Raw genomic sequence first — 22,537 nt, 5'->3', positions numbered from 1 at the left:
TGTGAGGATTATTAACGGAGCAACCTAAGCGGTAACCGAGACAGAGACTAAATGGGTTGTCCAAATATGCAATAGGGACCATTTGTGACAAAATCTAGAAACTGAGACTAAAACTGCAAAATCTACCAACCAAAGGGACTATCTCTGTAATCACTCTTTAAATAATCAGCATCCACTTCAAAGACCCCCGTTGTTTAACCGGTTTAAATGCTACAAATCAAACTTCAAACCTAATTGTTCCGTGTTTGTTGGCCCCGGTCTGCGACGTGTCCCGGTTTATAAAACCAAATTTTAACCCTTTGGCCGGCCCTCTTTCGGTGAGTCCCTCCGGTCTCCACTAAAACCCCTTTTACTCTCTCGCCTGGGAGATGCCTTCCATGGCTACCGGAGACAGAAGAAACTTCAATCCCAACAGCAATGGCACCAACAAGCATCCTCAATTCGGTCCTAAACTCCTTAACGGCGATCAGAAATCCGACTCTTTTGCCAGGTCCATTTCAAACTCTCACACAACCAAATACGCATTATCTGTTTGTTAATTAACGCATTCGAAATGCTGAATTAATATTCTCTCAGGAGACAGAAGATTGAGCAACAGAGAAGATCTTTGCCTATTGCTTCAGGTACACCTGTTCGATACAGCACACTTGATATGGATATGCTGCACTTTTAAATTTCTTTTGCCCCATACAACAGTTTAAGTTCCTACTTGTTATTTGAAACCAAATTTGCTGTAATTGTGTCAATCAGTTGCTATTTGAAGTTGAATTAGTTTCTCATCTTGTAAACGTTTATGAAAAGTAGTCAATTTCACTGTAAGCTCGTTAGAGCTAACATAACCTTACCAATTTTGTTAACTTCAATATGATTAAGACCTTATGCTAGAGATTTGCAGTTACTATTATGATACCTTTTGTTCTTCTCATTGTTATGTACATTAGATGTTTTTCTCACTGATCAATTATTAATTTGTTTAGTTGAGAAAAGACTTGTAGAGGAGGTCCGGAAAAATGACATTTTGATAATTGTTGGTGAAACCGGAAGCGGGAAGACCACACGTGAGTAATCTCTTCCATTCTACGTGTTGTTTCTTGTTGACTTAATGAACTCAACAAGAACATGACTTAATCCATTAAGCTATATATGAGTGTTTGATTTTCATTCTGACAGAGTTGCCCCAGTACTTGTTCAATGGAGGGTTTTGTCGCGATGGAGGAACAATTGGAATCACTCAACCAAGACGTGTTGCTGCAGTAACTGTTGCAAAACGTGTAGCTGAAGAATGTGGTGTTGAGTTAGGCCAAAAAGTTGGGTACTCCATTAGGTTTGAAGACATGACCTCTGCCTCAACAAGAATCAAATACATGACAGACGGATTGCTATTGAGGTTAGCATATAATCCTGCATTCTTGTCAACTAAAAAGCTAATGTAATGTAGTACCATATTAAGCTGATAAAGGCTACATGTATAATCACAGGGAAGCACTTTTGGACCCCTATCTCTCAAGATACTCAGTTATAGTTGTTGATGAAGCTCACGAGAGAACAGTCCAGACAGATGTGCTTTTAGGGTTGCTGAAAGATGTACAAAAGAAGAGATCTCAAAAAACTTTGAGTGAATCTAATAACAATGGAACACTGGTGAAGGAAGAAAATAATGGTGAAGGTGAAGGTAGCAGTGTTAGTGTTGTGAAGCCACAATTAGTAAGAAAGTTAAATCCATTAAAGTTAATCATCATGTCTGCTAGTTTGGATGCACGAGGGTTTTCAGAGTATTTTGGTGGTGCAAAAGCTGTTCATGTTCAGGGGCGGCAGTTTCCCGTGGATATTCTGTACACCACCCAACCCGAGACAGATTGTTTGGATGCAGCTTTGGTTACAATATTTCAGGTTTTTTTCTTTTTTCTTGAAACTAGTAACAGGAGTTGATATTTGTAATCTTTGTTAGCTTTTGACAAGTTCATTGTGTTGTATTATTAGATACATTTGGAGGAGGGGCCCGGTGATATACTTGTATTTCTGTCTGGGCAAGAAGAGATTGAGTCTATTGAGGGTCTTGTGCGTGAGAATCTTAAGAAATTACCTGAAGCCAATCAGAAAGTCTTAATCTTGCCATTGTTCTCTTCTCTTCCATCAGAGAAGCAAATGAAGGTTTTTGCAGCTGCTCCTGTTGGATTCAGAAAGGTAGACTACAGTCCTTATTAAGAAGTGGTTTTGTTTTGCTTTTTCTTTACACCATTAATTACTTTCCTGAAGTTGAATTGATGTGTTTGTTACTTGTAGGTGATACTGGCAACTAACATTGCTGAAACATCTGTGACAATACCTGGAATTAAATATGTTATTGATCCTGGATTGGTGAAAGTGAGGAGTTACTCTCCTGATAGTGGCATTGAATCTCTGATTGTTGTTAAAACTTCGAAAGCTCAAGCTCTTCAAAGAAGGTAAGCACATTGATTTCATCTTCTATAGAGACCAAATATTATAAAAAAAAAAAAAAAAAGATGGAAATTAAAATTTTTTCTAATGTTGCAGTGGGCGTGCAGGGCGTGAAGGAGCTGGGAAATGCTTTCGTCTTTATCCAGAGAGCAGATTTGAGGGACTTGATGATTCCACAATACCAGAGATCAAAAGATGCAACCTTTCTAATGTTATTCTGCAGCTTAGTGCTCTTGGTGTTGATGATATACTTGGGTTTGACTTCATGGAGAAACCAGATAGGTAAATGCTAAGAACAAGTGAAAGTACATATTAGTATTTTTTTTTTCTTACTTGTTATATAACTGGATTTAGGTGAAGATATTGTTATTAGTTATCATTGATTGATTGATGAGTGCAGGATGGCTGTGATTAGATCACTGGAGTTATTGTACTTGCTAGGGGCTTTAACAGATGAAAAGAAATTATCAGATCCAATTGGACACCAAATGGCACGTCTTCCATTAGAGCCAAATGATTCAAAGGCTCTTATTCTTGCCTCTCAGTTTGATTGCTTGGAAGAAATGTTAATAGTTGTTGCAATGCTATCGGTTGAATCCATCTTTTATGCTCCTCGTGACAAGTTAGAAGAGGTATTATTGCCTACATCACACCATTTTAAATTTCATTACTTTGACTACTTTTCCTAACGGATTTTTATTTTTGTTTTCAGTCGCGAACTGTTATTAAATCATTCTCGAGCCCCGAGGGAGACCATATTACTTTACTTAATGTTTATCGTGCTTCTCTCGAGTTTTTAGAGAAGAACAAAATGGAGAATAGTAAAGAAAAAGCTGAAAAGAATTTGAGGAAATGGTGCAAGGATAACTTCATTAATAGTCGTTCCTTAAAGCATGCTCGTGACATTTACATGTAACTAAATTCTCTTGTTATATGTTTCTTTTTTTTGTCTTCCAAAAATACCCCTTATGTGTATATATGTTTGGTTTTGGTGGGTTGTTGCAGTCAAATCCGGGAAAATGTAGAACGGATGGGACTTAAGATAAGTTCATGTGGAGATGACATGGTTCCACTTCGTAGATGTCTTGCTGCTGCTTATTTCCTGAATGCAGCCCTGAAGCAACCTGATGGAACCTACAGGTATTATTTATTATTTAATAATATAACCTTTTTTTTTTGTAACGTTAATTTGAATAGAATAATGAATCAAGTATTTAATGATGGATGGGGAATACAGGGTTTTGGCAAATGGTCAGATTGCGGAGATTCACCCGACTTCTGTTCTACGACGTGCAAAATCAGAGTGCATAATATTTTACAATCTTGTTCAAACTACGCGTAATTATGTGCGCAATGTTACTAGAATTGATTATTTGTGGTTAGCAGAACTCGCCCCTCAATGTTACGCCTTGAAGGACTAGACCCATGCCATAATAATACACATTCTGACAATGTTAAACTCTGGTTACTAAGGTTGCGTTTGTTACATTATAGGATACGGGTTATTATTATTAATTTTTTTGGTGAGGGTTTTTATGACATTTTCCCTTTGATGAACAAAGACAAGTAAAGGCAATTAATTGTTTAACAAAGTGGAGGGAAGTTATTATAGGTCAGTTTTGTAGTTGAAAGCCATGTATAGCAATCGGAACCAAATTATAAGACGACAATTGAAATAAATAAATTAATAGTTTAGTGGTTGAATTAATGAACCGGCGAAAATACATTATGCTTATTTTTCCCTAAGGATTTGCTTTCACAATCTAACAAGAAATGTTTAGATTAAATTGTTTGGTACCAAAACATAATAAGTTAATGAGTTGTTTTAAAATAAAGCTATTTTATGCAACCCATACAATTAAACTAGTAAGTTAGATTGAAACTTGGCAAAAATATTGCCAAACCACAATAAGCTAATTTATACAACCCAAACACTAAAATTAGCTTACTGGCATTATCAAACAGTAATAAGCTAATAACCCCTCTAAGTAAACATTCCCAAACACCCTTTTAATCAATACAAAACATAGTGAAAACGAATAACATCGATAGAATTGTTTTTCTGGAAACTATGTGATAACTTTGCTTACATCTTGTTCATTTTCCAAAGTTCCCAAACTTTTTTTGCACATTAGAGTGAGCCAAGTTAGCATATTAGATTTGATAAAACACGACAAGTATGGTCAAATAATCAAATTGTACTACATATACATAACCAATGACCCTAAAAAGATATATAAAAAATGATGTCACTTTTTGGCCTTTGAGAACCTTAGGCATCGGTATTTCTCACCACTTACAGTAATTTCAAGGGCCCCATCTTGATTATCTTGATTGGATGCTGTTCCCATCAACACACTCTTCTCTTTCTCTAGGTTCTCTCTTTCCATCTTCAATCTCGCTTCTTGTCTAGCAATTTCTGCCTGAAACCAATAATTCATCAACATAATGCTTTGTATCAAGACTTTAATTCAAGAAATACCAACTTACATTGATTTTGTTTATTACAGCATATCATAATTTCCTAGATAAGAAAAAAATTGGAAGTACAATGCTATGATTGGGTAGGTTTTTCAGAGTACAATGCCTTAATAAGATTAAAAGTGAGAGTACAATGTTGTGTGATTTATAGGTGAAAATCAGCTATCTGTTTGTTAAAGGAAAGGAATTCATCTTCAAGTAAACTAAATAAGAATTTCAGTATTTCACTATTTCTTGCATTTTGCCCAAAATGAAATCAAAGGAAAGGAATTAATCTTCAAGTAAACAGTAAACTAACCCAAATTCTGTTCCTCAAACTTTACCCCTGTATCATCTTCTAAATCACCTCCTCATATATCTGATACAGTAATAATCTATGAAGAAAATCGAGTTTCATTCATTTAATTCTACCACAGTTTAATTTTAGTTACAATACTAATAAATCTATTCCATGGGTAGGGTTTAGACAATTACTTGATTAATCTTAATCTTAATTTGGAACAAGCAAAATGAAGATGATGAACGATAATTAAAGAAGGAAACCGGACCTCGCGACGAGAGAGTTCCGCTTTCCAGGCTGCTTCACGTTCGGCGACCTCCCGCTCACGCTCCTCAATGTAACTCTGCATCTCTCTCTCCTTCATGATTCTGTCTTGTATGTCTGCATCCAAAGCTTGCTTCAGTTCCTCTACGAATTTGTCCACCACCGTTTTTATCCTCAACGACATCTTCAACGACGATTTCTCGCTCGCTCAATACTTGATGGTTAACACCGCTGGTGACGAAAGTTGAATTCCAAGTATTACAACACAATACGGATTGATTGAAGAATGGATTGATACTGTTTGTGGAGAATCAGCAGGTTGTGATGATGACGATTCGAAGATTCAATGGCAGGAGCTTAGCATACACCGCAAGTAATTTGGAGGAGCCAAGAAATGCTTGAATTGGCAAGGAAGCCAAAGGGAAAATGTAATTCCTCTTTTACACGTTACTACCTCCAACTTCATTTTATTTATAACTGAACCACTAATCTATAAAAATTGTTGCCAAAGAAGTGGTCTCGTTCACTTATTTGTGAAGTGATTATGTGATACCAAATAATCAAAATCAAATAAATTATTATATACATATAAAAAAAATTCTAGAAGATATTTCTTTAATGTATTATTGTGTAAAAGCTATGATGATCAGATAATCAATTGATTAACGTTTTCTTAAAATTTAAGATTTTAATACATAAAATTGTTAGTGTATCTTACATAAAATTTACGTGTATCTTAAAATTTATGATGATCAGATAATCAATTGATTAACGTTTTCTTAAAATTTACGTGTTAGGGTTCTTTACGTCTCTATATATGTTGAAGTTTCGCATCTCTTCATAAAGATTTATTTGAAGAGTTAATATAGACTATATATATCTTAAGGCATCCCGCACTCCATAGCTTAACACATCATTGTCTGACCTCATTGAACATCCATTCTAAGAGGAGTATTAGAGTAGCCTACATTGGTGTGACATGGTCTATTGTGCTTCTATATATATTGAAGTCTCATATCTCTCCATAAAGGCTGTTTTGGAGAGTTACTTTGGGGGACTCATATATCTTACATGGTATTAGAGTTGGCGTTCGCACCCCATTGCTTAACACATTTTTGTCTGACCTCATCGAACCTATTTTGGAGAGTTAATATTGGAATGAAAAAGATGTAAAAAAATGTGAAAAGATAGCATGAGTTTGTACTTTATACATCACCCTCCAAATGTTTATTCTAACGCACTTATTTTCTTTTAAGGAAAAAAGGTAGTAGAAAGAAATGAATGCAATATTTCTTTCCTACCCTCTTCCGATCATTCCATTCTCTCTCTTTTTCTCACTTATTTGAAAATCAAGAACACATTTTCTTTTCTTTATTCTCTTTCCCTTCTTAAAAAAAACAAACTCAAGAACACTCTTTTCCTTCAATTTTCTTTCCTTCCTATACTTTAAAAAAAAAAACTTAAGACCATACATTTTTTTGTTATTTCCTTCCATTTCCTTCTATTTCCTTCCTTAAAAAAAACTCAAGAAAAAAGGAATACCTTTGCTTTGGCTTTGAAATTATGTTCCTTGTTAAATCCAATAGCACACCGGCTTAAAGTGCATTTGTTTTATTAATATTCTAAAATGTTTTAAAACCCGGTTTGAACCGGCCGGTTGGACCGGGAATCGGGAGAGGGAGCGGTTCAACTATCATTAGTTTTATGTAAATTTCTGAACCGGATTGAATCGGCTAGTTTTTAGAAAAATCAGTTGAACTGGTCAAAATAAACCGGTTAAATCGAATAAAAACATATAAAAAAACATTTACATAATAAACTTTGAAGATTTTTTTTTTCAAATATATTTAGTTTCTCTAAATAAAAACATATGATAAATGTTATAAAGTTTTTTAATGTGTTTGTATTCATCTAAAATTATATTTTGTTTCGGTATTATAATTTATTTTCTTTTTGACGTATATAGATTGATGTAAAACAGTAAAACTTATAGTTATGTGTTATTTTAATATATTTTGATTTACCTACAACTTATTTTTATTTGTATTTTAATATTTGACTTGTAAACATCAAATTCATGATTTATATATGTATGTATGTGTAAGAAAGTAAGAAAAAACATGAAAAATATTGAAACCGGTTGACCCGGCGGTCGAACCGGTTTAACCGGGAACCGATCATTATACCGGTTCAACTAAAAAACCGGTTTTTAAAACATTGATATTCTAATATATTAGGATTCTCTTCATCGAAATTTTAATTATCATAGTCTAGGGGTGCAAACGAGCCAAGCTACTCGTGAGCTACTCGAGATCGGATCGTTAAAAGTTCGACTCGAAACCGATTTTAAACAAGCCCAAGCCGAGCTCGAGCTTAATATTAAGCTTGTTTATTAAACGAGCTCGAGCTCAAGCCTATGTCACAAAGCTCGATTAGGCTCGCGAGCCTAAACGAGCTTTTATATAATATTATTTATTATTATTTATATATATTAAAACAAAAACATATCAGGGGAATTATGAATTTTGGGTATTAGTAAACGAGCTCGAGCCGAGCTTGTATAACTCTTTACGAGCTCGAGCCGAGCTCAGTAAAAGAAAGCTCGAATCGAGCCGAGCTTGAGCTCGAGCCTCATATAACTTAAACGAGCCCGAGTCGAACATGATCAGACTCGAGCTCGACTCGGCTCGTTTGCACCCCTAATCGTAGTACTTCAATATTGTTATTGGATTTTACCAACGAAAATTATGCAATGAACACGTTATAAGTTATAACTAGTCGACGAGGGTGTGTTCTGAATTTTTATTGAGATGCACATGTTTCACTTTCATCCTGGGGCCATCCGCAATGAGTTCTTAGCCTCTCAATTTCCTTGCCAACTTTTCCCTTTTCCCTTTTCCCTTTTGCCCTTTTCTTTATTTTTTTCAAGCATAAATCATCTTCCTTGTTTTTAAAATATTGTGATTTTCCTCATCCTTATTTTTATACAAGATTGAGTCGACCGTCGACACACCGAACATTTTTTCTGGCTTTATTTGAGTTTTGCAAAAAACGAAAGTAAATAAATTTGATAATGCTTATAGTATCAATATAATAATTTAATTTTGTTTTATAAAACAATTGATTTTGGAAAAAATTGCAAAAATCATCCTTCTTTTAGGGTAGTTTTGTTTTATAAAACAATGATTGATGTTCCACAAAATTACAATTTTTTTTTTTAATTTTTTAATTTTTAATTTTTTTATGTGAATAAAGTTCACATTTTTTAAAAGTTATAAATTTGGTCGATTTAAAATAGTTTTGTTGTTGATTTGATCCCTATCAAAACTAAAAACATTATTAAACTTTTTTTTTACAGTTCTCTAAATATTTATTAATTATAAAATAGAAAAATAGTATCGTCAGTGCACTTTTAATCCATTCTTAAGTCTCCTTTATTTTGTTCTTTTTCTTCAAAACTCATATGCTTACCTTTCTTTTTTCCTTCATCGGAGATACCTCCCCACCACCAACACTAGATTAGTTACGTTGTCGTCGTTATTGGCATTGGACATATTACGCCCATGCAGATCAAGAAGTCACCTCTGGCCACCACCGCCTTCACCAACACCCACCTTGCACCACCTCTGATCAAAAGCCATCTCTCTCTTTCTCTCTCTCTCTCTCTCTCTCTCTCTCTCTCTCTCCATAATTGTATATATACTCTAACATCCCAAGACCATGTATACTTTATAAACCATTGTTCTTTTGGTGATTGTCAAGTTTGGCCCTTATATGAGAAAAATGTGGTAAATGAGTACGCGTGGTACGTCAGCATACTCATGCGTGTTTTTTGACGCGGAAGCCACCTAGTATGTTGGATGTACTAGAGGGTATGTTGGGCGTACTGGGCCCATAATGAAAACCCTAATTTAGGGTGTGTCATTATTTAAAGGACATGATGGCCTCATTTCTTGTCCCTTGAGCTTGTGTGTCGATTTGTGAGCTATTAAGTGTTCTTGTGTTTCTTCGGAGTGAAGAATGAGCTTTGAAGAGGAAGGAGTGGGAGTGGAGGCTTTGGATCTGAGCTTATCTGTGGTTGGAGCTTCAGTTAAAGGTATAAAGCTCAAAGCTTTCTCACCCTTTTGATTTATGCATCTTTTTAGTTTATTTTAGGGTTTTGGTCCCAAAGTTGAATGCTTTATGAGATATTGAGCTCCAAAGCTTATTATCAGCTCCTTTGAGTGTTTTTAGTGATGTATAGTCATAAAAATCGAGACTTGGACGTTTGAATCAACCCATGCATGAGATAAGAGCATTTTTGAGAATTGAGAGTGAGAGTTTTGGTGTTTGTGACTTTATCAACCATGCAAAGGCTTAAAGTCGTAGACTTTATGGAGTATGAGCCTTTAGGGAGTCCAGATCTGAGATTTGAGCTAAGGTCTTAACGGATTAAGACCAAATGAGTAGGAAGAGCAAAACTGGGGTGTACGCTGAGCGTAATTCCAATATGTGCAGCGTAGGGTCGAGAATCCCCGATCCATGTATGCAGAAAGAGTACGCCCAATGTAGAGGGCTTGTACGCGCATCGACTTTTAGTTGACTTTTAGGGTTTGGTCAATTTGTGAACTATTAAGGCCATGGAAGGGTAAAATGGTCTTTTATCCTTCCGTGAGTCTGTAGAAGGGTTAGTCTAGCTTCTTTGAGATCCGTTATTAATTAGAGATAATTATCGTATGTGCTAGGTAAAGGCTAGACCGGTGATTTGAGTTCGAGGTTATCCGATTTTCTTACGAGGTGAGTCTTCTCATTATACTTTACCTAGAGTGGTAATCCTTGTGTGTCCGGAGGGTCTTATGTGTTATACATTATGTCTTTGTGATTTATGTTGTGTATTATTCTGAGCTTGACTGAGTTAGGACCGGAGGGTCCACCCGAGTTGTGAAACTGAAGGGTCTTCACTGAGACACAGGACTGGAGGGTCTATACCGAACCGTGAGATCGGAGGGTTCTTATCGAGACACATGAGACTGGAGGGTCCATGCCGAGTTGTAGCCATGGGAGGCTTATTATTTGTGCATATGATATTTTAGGGAACTCACTAAGCTTCGTGCTTACTGTGTTATGTGTTTCAGGTACCTCTCAAGATCACAGGAAGACACCAACGTGATTCTACACACACACAAGTTAGAGATATGTTTTTGGAGGATCTGGATTGTGTCAAATAATTTTTAAACATGTGTTTTGATAACTTGATGTTAATGAGATTTTTGTGATTGTGCTAATGAGACTTATGTGAATTTAAAATGAAATTTTTGTTTGAAAATTTACGGTGTTACATATACAAGGTATGTATGGGGGTTTTCAGGGCTGGTTCTGAAAAATTAAATATTCTCAAAGGTCCAGAACAAACAAGAAAAAAATGACCATAACTTTTTAAAACTTCGGATTTTAGCCGCATAAAATAGAAATCACATGGCCCATTCTTTCAAGAAATTTGTCTTGCTTTTATCATTTGAATGTGATTTGTTAACATTGGACCCATTTGACATGTTTCATTTAATGTTGAGTTTTTAAACTTTATATACATAGGGATAACATAAACCCTTTTCTGCATTTCCGTTTTCAGAGTAAATTACAGGAATGATCCCTATGATTTAGGATAATTTGTATATCTGATCCCTAACTTAATTTTTTAACTCGGAAGGTCTTCACTTTTTATTTTTGTTATGCGTTTAGTCCATGTCTTACCTAAAAAAACTATTTTGTCATTGATTTTTTAATTTATTTAAATAAACACACCCCCTTCATCTTACCTTACCTACCCCACCATTTTTTCCTACTTAAATAATAGTCTTTTAGGTAAGATAGGGATCAAACACGTAACAAAAACAAACAGTAGGAATCAAGTGCATAACAAAAACAAATAGTAGAGACCAAATGCGTAACAAAAACAAAAGCTTTCAGAGTTAAAAAAATAAGTTAGAGATCAAACGCATAAATTATCCCAAACCATAGGACCATTCATGTAAGTTACTCTTTCTATTAAGTTGTTATTTCTCTACTAAAAAAACAATAAACAAAGAAACACTCATATACAGTTTATCAGATTAAGTATTTCCCTATTAAGTAAAAAAGAAACAAACACCTTAACTGATTGTCATCTCATTTTGCTCATCTACATACTCAATAGAATCACCATAATATTTCCGAGCTTCTTGCCTAATACTTTCCGAAAGGCTAATTTCTCCTTTTGATTCTAAATAACTTACTAATAACCTAAACGTTGATCTATCAGGCTCACAACCAACCTCTTTCATCAACTCAAAACAATCCATGGCAAGTCTAGTGATGTTGTAACTCATCAAAGTTTCCAAAAACAAATTAAACCCCTCGGTTTTACCCTCTAATCTACCTTTTTCGGTTTTTAATTCAAGAAAAATCATATCCACGTCATCATACATGTTATTCTTTGCCAAAACCGAGATTATTTCTGCGTATAATGACACTTGTGGTTTATACCAATATTCCTTTTTGATTTCTGCAAAAACCTACAACAAGAAAAGTATATATTATTAGTTATGCATAACATGGTTACAAATTGAGATTGAAAGAAAGTTTATAATTTATAAATTCAACTGACCATAAGGGCAAGAATGGGATTTTCTTGGCGAAGGAGTTCACGGAGGATAGCCATCATATCAAACTTGAGTAATCTACTAAACTTGGAATCAATAACTTGTTGTTGTTTTTCTACAGATTTTGGAGCTCTTTTGAGTGCTTGAATTGTTTGAATGGCTTCAATGCTAAGATTCCTACCTTTTTGCAATGGTTTCCTGTTCTTGCTTCGGTCTCTCATTGTTACTCTCATTGGAATCCGACTACATGAACTTCCTCTGCCCGGCTGCCCGAAATCAAGTGTCGGGCAGTTTGGAAATCCCATGTAATCTGTAAAACTCATTCTTGTTTGTATGGAAACATTGCAACTCACACTTGTGATTGCCATGCCTGCATTCAAACTCACGCAACTTAAACTAATAACATCATAAATTTTATCAACTTCAATAATTATTTTAATAATTTGTGATATTCATGCACATGTTCATGATTATAAACTTCTTGCTAAAGCACAGATCCATATGCAAGCCCAAAATGTTAACAATTCCCGACAATTCGTTCAAGATTGCAGAGAACTTTAAACTATAGTGAAGAGACTATAGAGCATCATCAATGAATGAGCACCAGGAAACCCAAAATTGAGACACTTCTCTCAGGCATTTTATCAAACAGCTTGTGTGCCTTTCTTGCAATCATTATTTAAGAAAAAATTATAAAAAGAATGCCAGATTGGTTCAGCAACAGGTACTAGAAACAATAATTTGAAATTACTTACAGTTACTAGTGAGTTTGATGTCGGATTTAGTGTTGGCTTTCGGGATGCGTGATGGAATAGAAAGCAAGAAGATGAACAGGCCTTCTCCTACTTTCTGTGCGTCTCCCTTCTAATCTTGATTTTTTAACCCCTAAAATCGATAGTTGCAGTTCAAAATCAGGAATCGATTGTGGAAGCAAATCGACGAAAGTGATGGAATCGACGGTGAGGAACAGAAGAAGCACGATGGCGGTAATGGTCGATGGAGAAGCAACAATGTCAGTATATTTGATTACAGGTTAAAAAGGCCCCTTCTGGTCATTTTACTTTCAAAATATGGAGTTTTAAAAGGCGTTTGTGATTTACTTATTTAATCCGACACAAATGGTTTTTTTTTTTTTTTTTTTTTTTTTTTTTTAATAGAAATATTTAGACAAAATTACAAAAATAATCGTAGTATGAATTTTTTTAAGGTTTTAGTCCAAACCCCGTAATTTTTAGCTTTTGAATTTTGATCATATTTACTTGTGATTTTGGTCACTCGAAAAATTGAAAAGACTAAAATACCCTTTCTGATATACTTTTTATATTTTAATTTAAAGAAAAAAGGAAATAGTTAATTAATTTGGGTTCATATATATATATATATATATATATATATATATATATATATATATATATATATATATATATATATATATATATATATATATATATATCGGGTAACAACATCATCTTCATCAAAATGTTTTACTATACATATTCCATTCCAGAATCATTAAAATTGTTCAAACCTTCAAGAGTTTTCCAGTATCATCTTTAGAATATTTACCTAAACAAACACAAAAATTGATCAGATCTAGCCTCAACAACATCAATCATCTCTTATCTCTTTCAAGAATTTCGACACACAGGTTATACCAGATCTTGTCACTACTATATAGATCATCGTTCTTAGATGAAGAGTTTGGTGAGCATATGTGATTTTTAGAGTATGATGAAGCAGGAAGTGACATAGTTGAAGATAATGAAGGTGATGGAGGCGTCAAGGATTGAAGAGGAAATCGGATGTTGGAGAGGTTAAGCTAGCTAATCACAGGGGAGAAAATTCAAAGGTTGGAGAGGAAAATCAGAGTTGTAGATGATGAAGATGAGGGAGGCAATGAGGATAAACCCCAATTTTGATTACCCCACATCTCCTGTGGTGATATCCATCCCCAACACAAACAGAACCACCACCACAAACAAGAAACGCCTTAACACCTCCCTCTGCAATGACATGAACCCATCAACACAAACAGACCCAGTTTTCGATGACCAATAAGATCACGACTCAGACTCTCCCCCCTTCATACTCTTCGTCTAAAAACCAAACTCAAACTCACAGTTGAACACGACCGTCTGAAAACCAAACCCAAGTGAAACTTCGACGATCGATGTCTGTAATTGATTGTTGGGGGATAAAGCTCGATCGATGTCTGTAAAGGGTTGGTGTATGTATGTGTTTTTTGTTTATGATCGAAGTCGAAATTTGTAAAATCCTTGAAGAACAAGCATCTCGAATCCGAGTTCTTGAGTTCTTGAACATTTTGGTTCATGTTTTTCAGATCTCTTGTATTCATCTTCATTTTGGTTCATATGGCGTGTGTTTTATGTAAAACTGGTTGTGTGTTTATGTTTAAGAACAAACTAAGAATGGATCAGTCGGAGAAGGGAACGTCGGTAGTAATGAGAGAAAGCATAGAATTCTGGGGAATAAGAAGTGGGTGGAGGAATTTGACTATCTTTTTCACAGGAGAGAGAAGGTGGGCCTTTTCTTATTTTTTTAATTATTGAAATAAATAAATTAGTATTAAATTTAAGAAGAAATGAAAGAAAAATAGAAAATAAATATCCCAATGATATTACAGTCATTTCACTATTTAGAGGGACTAAAAACACAACAAAATTCGTTCAAAATGATCATGAATCCAAAAAAGGCAGGGTTTGGACTAAAACCCCAAAAAAATCCATAGCATTAAGGACCATTTTTGCAGTTTTGTCAAATATTTATTAGTTGATGTTGTGATAAAAAAATAGTTTATGTGATAATAGGTAGCTGTAAAATTAATTTTAAGAAAAAAAATTGTATTAGTTTATATATGTATTGTAGTTATTTTAGATGAACATAAGATACTTTTCAAAACTTAGGAGCGTCGCTTATAAAAAACTATTTTTCGAAGATAATAAAAAAAAAAAGTTTCAAAAGCATTTTTATATTTTCTTTTAATACAATAGATTTTTTGAAAATTTAATAAATCAATAGTCTTTTTAAAATGAGAATGATTTTTTAGAGGAAAGTATCTATGAATATAAATGGCATGAACCAGATGGGGTTGCATTCTCCCCCCACCCAAATTGATTTTGTGTTTTCTTTTTATTATTCTAAATTTCTTTTTTTTTTTAGACTAAACTTTTTTTTTTTAAATTTTTTTTTTTTGTAAAAAATAATTATTTATAATATAAATTTTAAATATAAAAAACAAAAATGTTATAACATATCAAAACCATTATACTAACAACTTAAAAGATTTTTTTTTTTAAAATCCGAAAGTTCAAAATCATCATTATTATTTATTATATTTATTAGCGATAGGATCGATGGAACCTCTCTCCCTCCCTCTCTCCCCATCTCTCTCTCTCTCTTTCTATATATATATATATATATATATATATATATATATATATATATATATATATATATATATATATATATATATATATATATATATATATATATAATTTCACTACTTTATTTACAAAAGACAAAACTGCAAATTTGGTCATTGTGGTTTTCAAAAACCTTTGGATGAGGTCCAAAAAGTTTTCAGCTTACATAGAAGGTGCAAAATCAAGGTTTTTCTAGGTTTTTGGTCCAAAAAAACTTAAAAAGATGATTATACCTTTTTATTTTCTTTTTTGTATTTTTTATAATTATTCTAATACTGTTTTAATTAAAAAATAAAGAAAAAAGAAAAAAAAAGTATCCCCACCCTCTCTCTCTCTCTCTCTCTCTCTCTCTCTCTCTTCGTCTTCTCAAGAATCTCATGGAATTCATCTCTGATATCCCCAAATTGATGAACAAAATCCAAAATCAAGCAATAGAAAGAAATTGAAACGCAAACGCAAAGACATACACATTCTAACGCGAAACACCCACATCGATTGGAAACAATCTCATCACAGTGAGTCTCTTATCTCGATCGGACGAAGCAAATAAGAGGGGGAAGGCAATCACCTTCAAATTAGAGTGGTGGCTGGATAGAGAGGGTCGACGGAAGCAGCATTCGGAGGTGGCGATGGTTCACAACAGTGGCAGCAACAAGGTGGTGGTCGGTGACGGGTGGTAAGCGATAGCAGCTCCGATGCCTCATTCCCTTTGAGTATGGAAACAACAATCGAGATGGAAGAAGAAGGGGGGAAAACATAAGAAACACAGCAGCAACAAATTTCTTGGAGTCTAATTCTGAAACTCACAAGAACATATATACACACAGATTCCTTGATTTCTTCTAAAAATCCCTTTTTTTGGACCTCTGATTTTGGATCTGCGTGTTCTTGGACCTCCGATTTTACTATGTAACTCAACTCTAGATTTCATCTTCCCCCATAGAGCCCCGACGAATAGAAATTGGTTCAAAACTCGATTCCAAAATTTCAAGGCTTCCAGATCAAAATCGATTAAAAAAATAGGTTGGAGATTTCAAGAAGATGATAGTGTTGTATATTTGGCAATTGATGTTCCTAAATCGAGATGGAGGAAGACGGAGACAAAGTTTTGTTGAGAAATCAATATCTTGCCTTTAAATTTCATTTCGATTTCAGGGTTTTGTTGAGAAAATCATCACCGGAGCCGAAGTCGAGAGATGATGCAAGCGAGGAAGATACAACGGTGTTCTTGAAAGTTGAAGAAAAAAGCAATAAATATGAGTGGTATTGGTTGCAGACGAGAGAGAGAGAGAGAGAGAGAGAGAGAGAGGGTTGGGTGAGATTTTATTTTTTATTTTTTATTCTTAATTATTTAAATACCACAATAAATAAAGAAAATAGAAAAAAGAAATGAAAATGGCAAAATCGACTTTTCAAGTGTATTAGGGACTAAAAACCCAGAAAAACTTTGATTTTGGACTTTCCATGCAACCTTTGTTTGATTGGATTCGGGAAGAAGAAGCAGACCTTGAAGATGATGATTTGGTTTCTATTGATGATGTTGACTCCATTTTAGAAGATGGTCTGAAAGCTGAACATGTAGAGGATGATGAAGTTATATCTCTCAAAAGAAACTTCAATGATCAATTCCTCAAAAAAATTTGTCCAATATAGAATGATGACTTGGTTGAAGAAGATCATAATGCAATACAACCTATCTACCCAAGACATGATCATACTCAGGAATGGAATGAGATAAAGCCTAGATTAGGTATGAAATACTCAACTACTACTGAACTTAAATACTCTCTTAGTTGTTATGCTATAGCAAATGGTTATTGATCTGTGGTATGAAAAGAATGACAAGAGTAGGTTGCTAGTTAGGTGTTGTAAAGGAAAGAATCCAACATACCCTTTTAGATTGTATGCTTCCTGGATGAAAGTGGAACACACTTTTCAAATTAAGTCTCTTATAACAGAGCATTAGTGCTCTAGGGCATTCAAACTTGGGTCAATTGTAACATATGAGTGGATAGGGAAACAATTTATGAATGATGTTTTGGAGAGTCCTAAACTGAGTTTGAGGAAAATGAAATCCCTAGTATCTAAGAGATCCAACATTAATGTGAGTGTTAGGCAGTGTAGGAATGCAAAAAAGTTAGCATTGTCTGAAGTTGAGGGAAGTTTGAAAGAACATTATGCCAAAATTATAGGATTATGCAGTTGAAATCAGAAGGGCTAATCCAGGTTCACATGTTGAGGTGTTCTTGGAGCCACAACCTGATAATATTGTGGTGTTTGATAGGTTTTATGTTAGCTTTAAAGGTGTTATGGATGGGTGCTTAGATGGATGCAGAAAGGTAATTGGGGTTGATGGTTGCTTTCTTAAGGGTGTTTGTAGAGGGTAGCTCCTATCAGCAGTGGGTAGAGATGCTAATAATAACATCTATCCCTTAGCTTGGGCAGTAGTCAATGTTGAGAACAAAAGGACATGGAAATCGTTTTTGGAAAACCTGATGGAAGATATTGGAGGGGGGAATGGTCATGGCATTACAATCCTCTCAGATGACCACAAGGTAATCATTCTATTTTTTTCAATTAACTTTAATTGTTTTGATCATTTAACTAACTAATCATTTAATTGTTTGAATAAGGGATTATTTGAAGTTGTCAAGGAAATGTGGAGCATAGATTATGTGCTAGACACATTCTAGCTAATTTCTACAAAAAATTTACAGGAGAATAATACTTTAAACCATTTTGGAGGGTTGTGAATGCAACAATTGTACCAATGTTTGAAGCAGCAATGAATGAGATTAAGTCCTTAGAAAGAAGGGCTAATGACTATCTCATAGACAAGGATCTAAGGTGTTGGTCAAAGGATTTTTTTAGAGAGGGTATGGTCTGGAAGTAGTTTATAAAATACTTCATATCTATGTGTAAGATCAGACAACACTACGACTTGTAGAAGTAGTATTCTTGGGTAGATCTGGAAGATCTTCACAAAAACCGGGCTTCTCGCAGGCAAAGCTTCGGCTTGGAAATTTCACTTCTCGGGATCTTTGGGGCTTCAGGGCTTGCTTCGGGGCTTGGGAATGACACTGGGGCTTCGGGATATTTCTTGTACGAAAATCGAGACAAAACGGGAGAGAGAGATAAGAAAATGAGCAAAGAAAATGTCTGATCTCGGTTTCTAGTTATAGGCTTCTGGGTCTAGGTTTATGTTGGGCATAATTTCCAAGTACGTTGGGCGTACTCAGTACGCTGGGCGTAATCTTGGTTACGTTGGGCGTACGCTTCAGATAAGCTTTGGTATGTGTGCCACGATCTTCAAAAATTCATAACTTTCGCGTACGAGCTCCGTTTTCGACGTTCTTTATATCCAAGCGTAGGTGAGATTATGATCTACAACTTTCATTTAGACTTCGTTGGCTAATTTTGACTTTATTTTTATTATATTATTTTTAGTAGGCCGGGACAGAAAACTCCGTCATAAATTCACAACTTCTTCATCCGACGTCTGGTTTCGTCTGTCTTTTTACCGTTGTACTACTATCCACAAGATCTTCGATTCTCGTTTAGATTGTTTTGGATAAAAACCGCTTGATCTCAAATTGAGTATTCAGGTTGTATATCGCTAAGTCGAAACTTAGAAAAAACATAATTTTCTCATACGAAGTCAGATTCGGACGTTCTTTTTATGCACGCTCATGGTTTAACGAACTCTATGACTTTTGTTTAGACCACTAAGGCTAAATATAAATCTAACGTAAATTCACTTTTTACGTCATTCAGCGTTGTGTCGGTTCTGTCGCGAAACTTCGACAGGTCATAACTTCTTCGTTATAACTCGGATTTCGGCGTTCTTTATATGCATGGAAACCTTGTGACATATACTAAAACTTAGTTAAGATTATTCATTCTAAATAATCTTCTATCAAAAATTCATTTTTGTCGTTTATCGTCTCTTAATTGAGTAACCCTAATCTACGGGCGTTACAATTATCTCCCCCTTAGGATGATTACGTTCCAGAATTATCAAGGAAACAACGCTTGAATAATGATTCCATACGTAACTTTCCATCCTAATTAATAACCGTGATGTTCAATTTTACATCTGCTCTTCATACTATGTTGGACTTTCAATGGTAACCTTCAATTTATAAAATAAATCCTTATTGTGGACTCCATCTTCTTCTTAGGATAAATACATTCATTTATCTATTGTAACAGACCGATGGGTCGTGTCCTGATGACCTCTCATCGTATGATGCAACGCTTAGACTCAAGTCTCATAGAGTCAAATTCCGGAATGGAATATACCTTCCTTCATATTCTAATGTGATATAATCACATTTTTACATGTAGCGTTTCTAGCTACAGGCTTCCTTAACAACGAGCGTGATGCTATCGATCGCATTGATTTTAATCTTCTGACTTGAGTCAGATACTACCTCGAAATTGGTTCTATGAACCACGTAACAAACTCGTCTTAGTCGGACTTAATTTGATATGACCGCTAGGGTCAGAATATCAATCATCTTCTTAATCACTACCGAAACAATGGTAACGACATACTTGAATGAAACGAGATCAATCACTAGCTTCTTGGTAACCTTGTGACTTTCCCTGATCCAAGTGCGTGTCCTGTGCTTCCGGTAGTATATGCATCTACTACCTTTCACACCTACTCATACTCGTCCCAGGTATTGTCACTCAGTCGAACCAAGTCACTATACAAAAATCACCCAATCATTTAACACACCAGGTATTAAAACCTTAAATATCACATAAATATCAAAACCAGGGTTTATATCAAAACTTGAAACGATTACACAAAAATTCAAGTTCACCCTATACTATGCCTCTAATAGGCTACATCATAAGCTACTATTTGTACTGCTACTTCATAACTTGATCCTTGGATATAAATCCTCATCCTTGATTTCCCGCATTATGGTCTGCTTCGTTGAGGATCATTTGGAATGCTCTTGCCTTTGGTGGCGCATTTTGTTTCATAGATCCTTTCCATTTTGGGCAGTCTTGCTTGAAGTGCCCCTCTTCATTACATTACCATTTTGTTAAATATACATTCATCAGCGTAGTGCCCATGCTTCCCATACTTGAAATATGTCACATCCGCACCACATTTTCATGAGTGCTTCTTCTTGCACTTATCGCACCATCTTGCTTCATCTCCTACCTCTTCGAACTTCTTCAAAATAGACTTCGAGAATTTTAGCTTTTTGTCGGACCTTGGGGATCCCTCAAACTTTCCTTTCTCACCAATTTCGACCTTGTTGGCGGTCCTGCCCTTGATCATTTCTTCAATAGACTTGGCAACCCAGATGGCTGCCTCTAGGGTAAGTGTCTGGCGTACTGGCACAATGTACTCCTATGGTAGTTCCTTTACATACCTATCTATTTTCGCCAGCTCGTCTGGGACAATGCATAGAGCAAATTCCATCTTATCTGTGAAGGCATTGGTGTATTCATCAATGGACATGTTGTCCTTCTTTAACGTCAGGAATTTGTTTTCTAGCTCTAGCAGATCTTGGGCCGAGCAGAACTTTCGTTTGAATTGCACCAAAAATTCTACCCAAGTCAGTTGCAGTGGCTCATTGGGCTTATGGTCTTCCCCAGAGTGTTCCACCAGCGAACAGCGCCACCTCTGAACTGACGCATTGCATATGTGGTTTGTAGCTTGCCCTTGTAGCCACAAGTTATGAAAGCTAGCTCCATCTCCGAGATCCAATCCATGACTCCGATCGGATCCTCCTTGCCAGTGAAGGTCGATGGTTTGCAAGTCAAAAAGTCTTTATACTTGCATCCAAGGCCATCATTTCCTCCATCGTGATGATTCTGTCTAACAATCGGTGGGTTAGCTTGACCAATCACCCCACTGAAGTTACCTCCTTCTGACTGCCTTCCATTCACTTCGGGCTCTTCAATTGGTATTGACAGTTCTTCGAGATTCTGCCGAAGCAGATGCCTAGTTTCTTCCATCTGACGATCCAACATCGTTTGAATCATCAATTGTACTCCAACCATTGTTATCGGCTCAGGTGTAGCTGTTATAACCGGTGCTTGCTCAACCACAGGTGGTTGATTCCTGTTTTCGTTCACTTTTCCAGCTCCACTTCTTGTTCTTTCCATTCTTGATCTATACACCGAATAATGTGATTTTTAGATCTTCATTCATGGTAGATATTCAAATCATCCTTATCACTCTGAAACGTTTATATGCTAGTTCTAATATCGTAGACGCACGCTTAGAATCCTAAACACATAAGGTTTCCCGCTCCAGTCGGCAACAAACCATAGATCCGAACAAATAATATCATATATGGCAACATATAACATTTGTCACATTAAAGAATTTTAGGCAACTTTCCTAAAATAAACTAGTGCTCGTGTCTAAAATATAACAGACACACATCTTACAATCTTCATTTAGCATTCTAAGTTTAAGTCTAGAAATTCTACAATTTCCTAGTTCACTTAAACTAGCGCTCTGATACCAACTATGACATCCCCAATTTCACGGCCAGAAAAGACCGATTTGTTTATGCTTTGTTTTTAAAATCAGAGTAATCGTTTAAAGAAAATTGTTGCGGAATTTGTCCCCAAAACAAAATATGATAAGAATTTATCAAAGCATTTCTTAAAGAAAAGTATTTTCATTATATAACAAAATCTTGGGATGTCATGTTCCGATACAGACACATAAGCATAAACAAAACTTACATTTATTTACACTAATGATTTACATCTCCTTTAATCTCTCAGTGAAATATGTCTTCGTATTGATACATGTGATACAAAGAAAACTGAGTGGGTCAGGCTTGGGAGCCTGGTGAGTATATACGGTTTTCGACCCGTAATAATATAATTATTATATTCAACCATGAAATATTCAACCCAATTACATATCCCCATTATCTTCTTTATTTCTCAAGGTTTTACCCCAAGAATTCAACTATCATTCATTCATTCATTCTTAAGGATTGACCTAAGGAATTGACACAAAATCC

The 22,537-nt window shown here is 35.2% G+C and overlaps 3 protein-coding genes across 3 annotated transcripts; 1 reads left to right on the top strand and 2 right to left on the bottom strand.

The window, feature by feature from the left end:
- The first annotated feature begins 243 nt into the window (after window positions 1-243).
- On the top strand, window positions 244-3,930 carry LOC145042370 (RNA helicase family protein). The gene is made up of 12 exons (XM_078990765.1): window positions 244-490; window positions 577-623; window positions 978-1,058; window positions 1,171-1,387; window positions 1,479-1,890; window positions 1,981-2,184; window positions 2,284-2,444; window positions 2,536-2,721; window positions 2,840-3,071; window positions 3,152-3,351; window positions 3,445-3,579; window positions 3,677-3,930. Exons 1-12 carry the CDS (start codon window positions 369-371, stop codon window positions 3,858-3,860), a joined length of 2,181 nt encoding a protein of 726 aa, XP_078846891.1. The 5' UTR covers window positions 244-368; the 3' UTR covers window positions 3,861-3,930.
- A 646-nt stretch (window positions 3,931-4,576) lies between these two features.
- LOC145042372 (uncharacterized) lies at window positions 4,577-5,921 on the bottom strand. Its single transcript, XM_078990770.1, has 2 exons — window positions 5,469-5,921; window positions 4,577-4,862 (listed from the first exon to the last, which is right to left on the bottom strand). Exons 1-2 carry the CDS (start codon window positions 5,646-5,648, stop codon window positions 4,689-4,691), a joined length of 354 nt encoding a protein of 117 aa, XP_078846896.1. The 5' UTR covers window positions 5,649-5,921; the 3' UTR covers window positions 4,577-4,688.
- A 5,545-nt stretch (window positions 5,922-11,466) lies between these two features.
- On the bottom strand, window positions 11,467-13,148 carry LOC145042369 (protein THYLAKOID ASSEMBLY 8, chloroplastic-like). The gene is made up of 3 exons (XM_078990764.1): window positions 12,837-13,148; window positions 12,087-12,451; window positions 11,467-11,994 (listed from the first exon to the last, which is right to left on the bottom strand). The coding sequence occupies exons 2-3, from the start codon at window positions 12,447-12,449 to the stop codon at window positions 11,593-11,595; spliced, it is 765 nt and encodes a 254-aa protein (XP_078846890.1). The 5' UTR covers window positions 12,450-12,451; window positions 12,837-13,148; the 3' UTR covers window positions 11,467-11,592.
- Between the last annotated feature and the right edge of the window lie 9,389 nt (window positions 13,149-22,537).

The sequence above is a fragment of the Lactuca saligna genome, chromosome 4 (assembly GCF_052625555.1).
Source record: "Lactuca saligna cultivar CGN05327 chromosome 4, ASM5262555v1, whole genome shotgun sequence".
NCBI lineage: Eukaryota > Viridiplantae > Streptophyta > Magnoliopsida > Asterales > Asteraceae > Lactuca > Lactuca saligna.
This window is presented reverse-complemented; position numbering and strand designations above follow the sequence as displayed.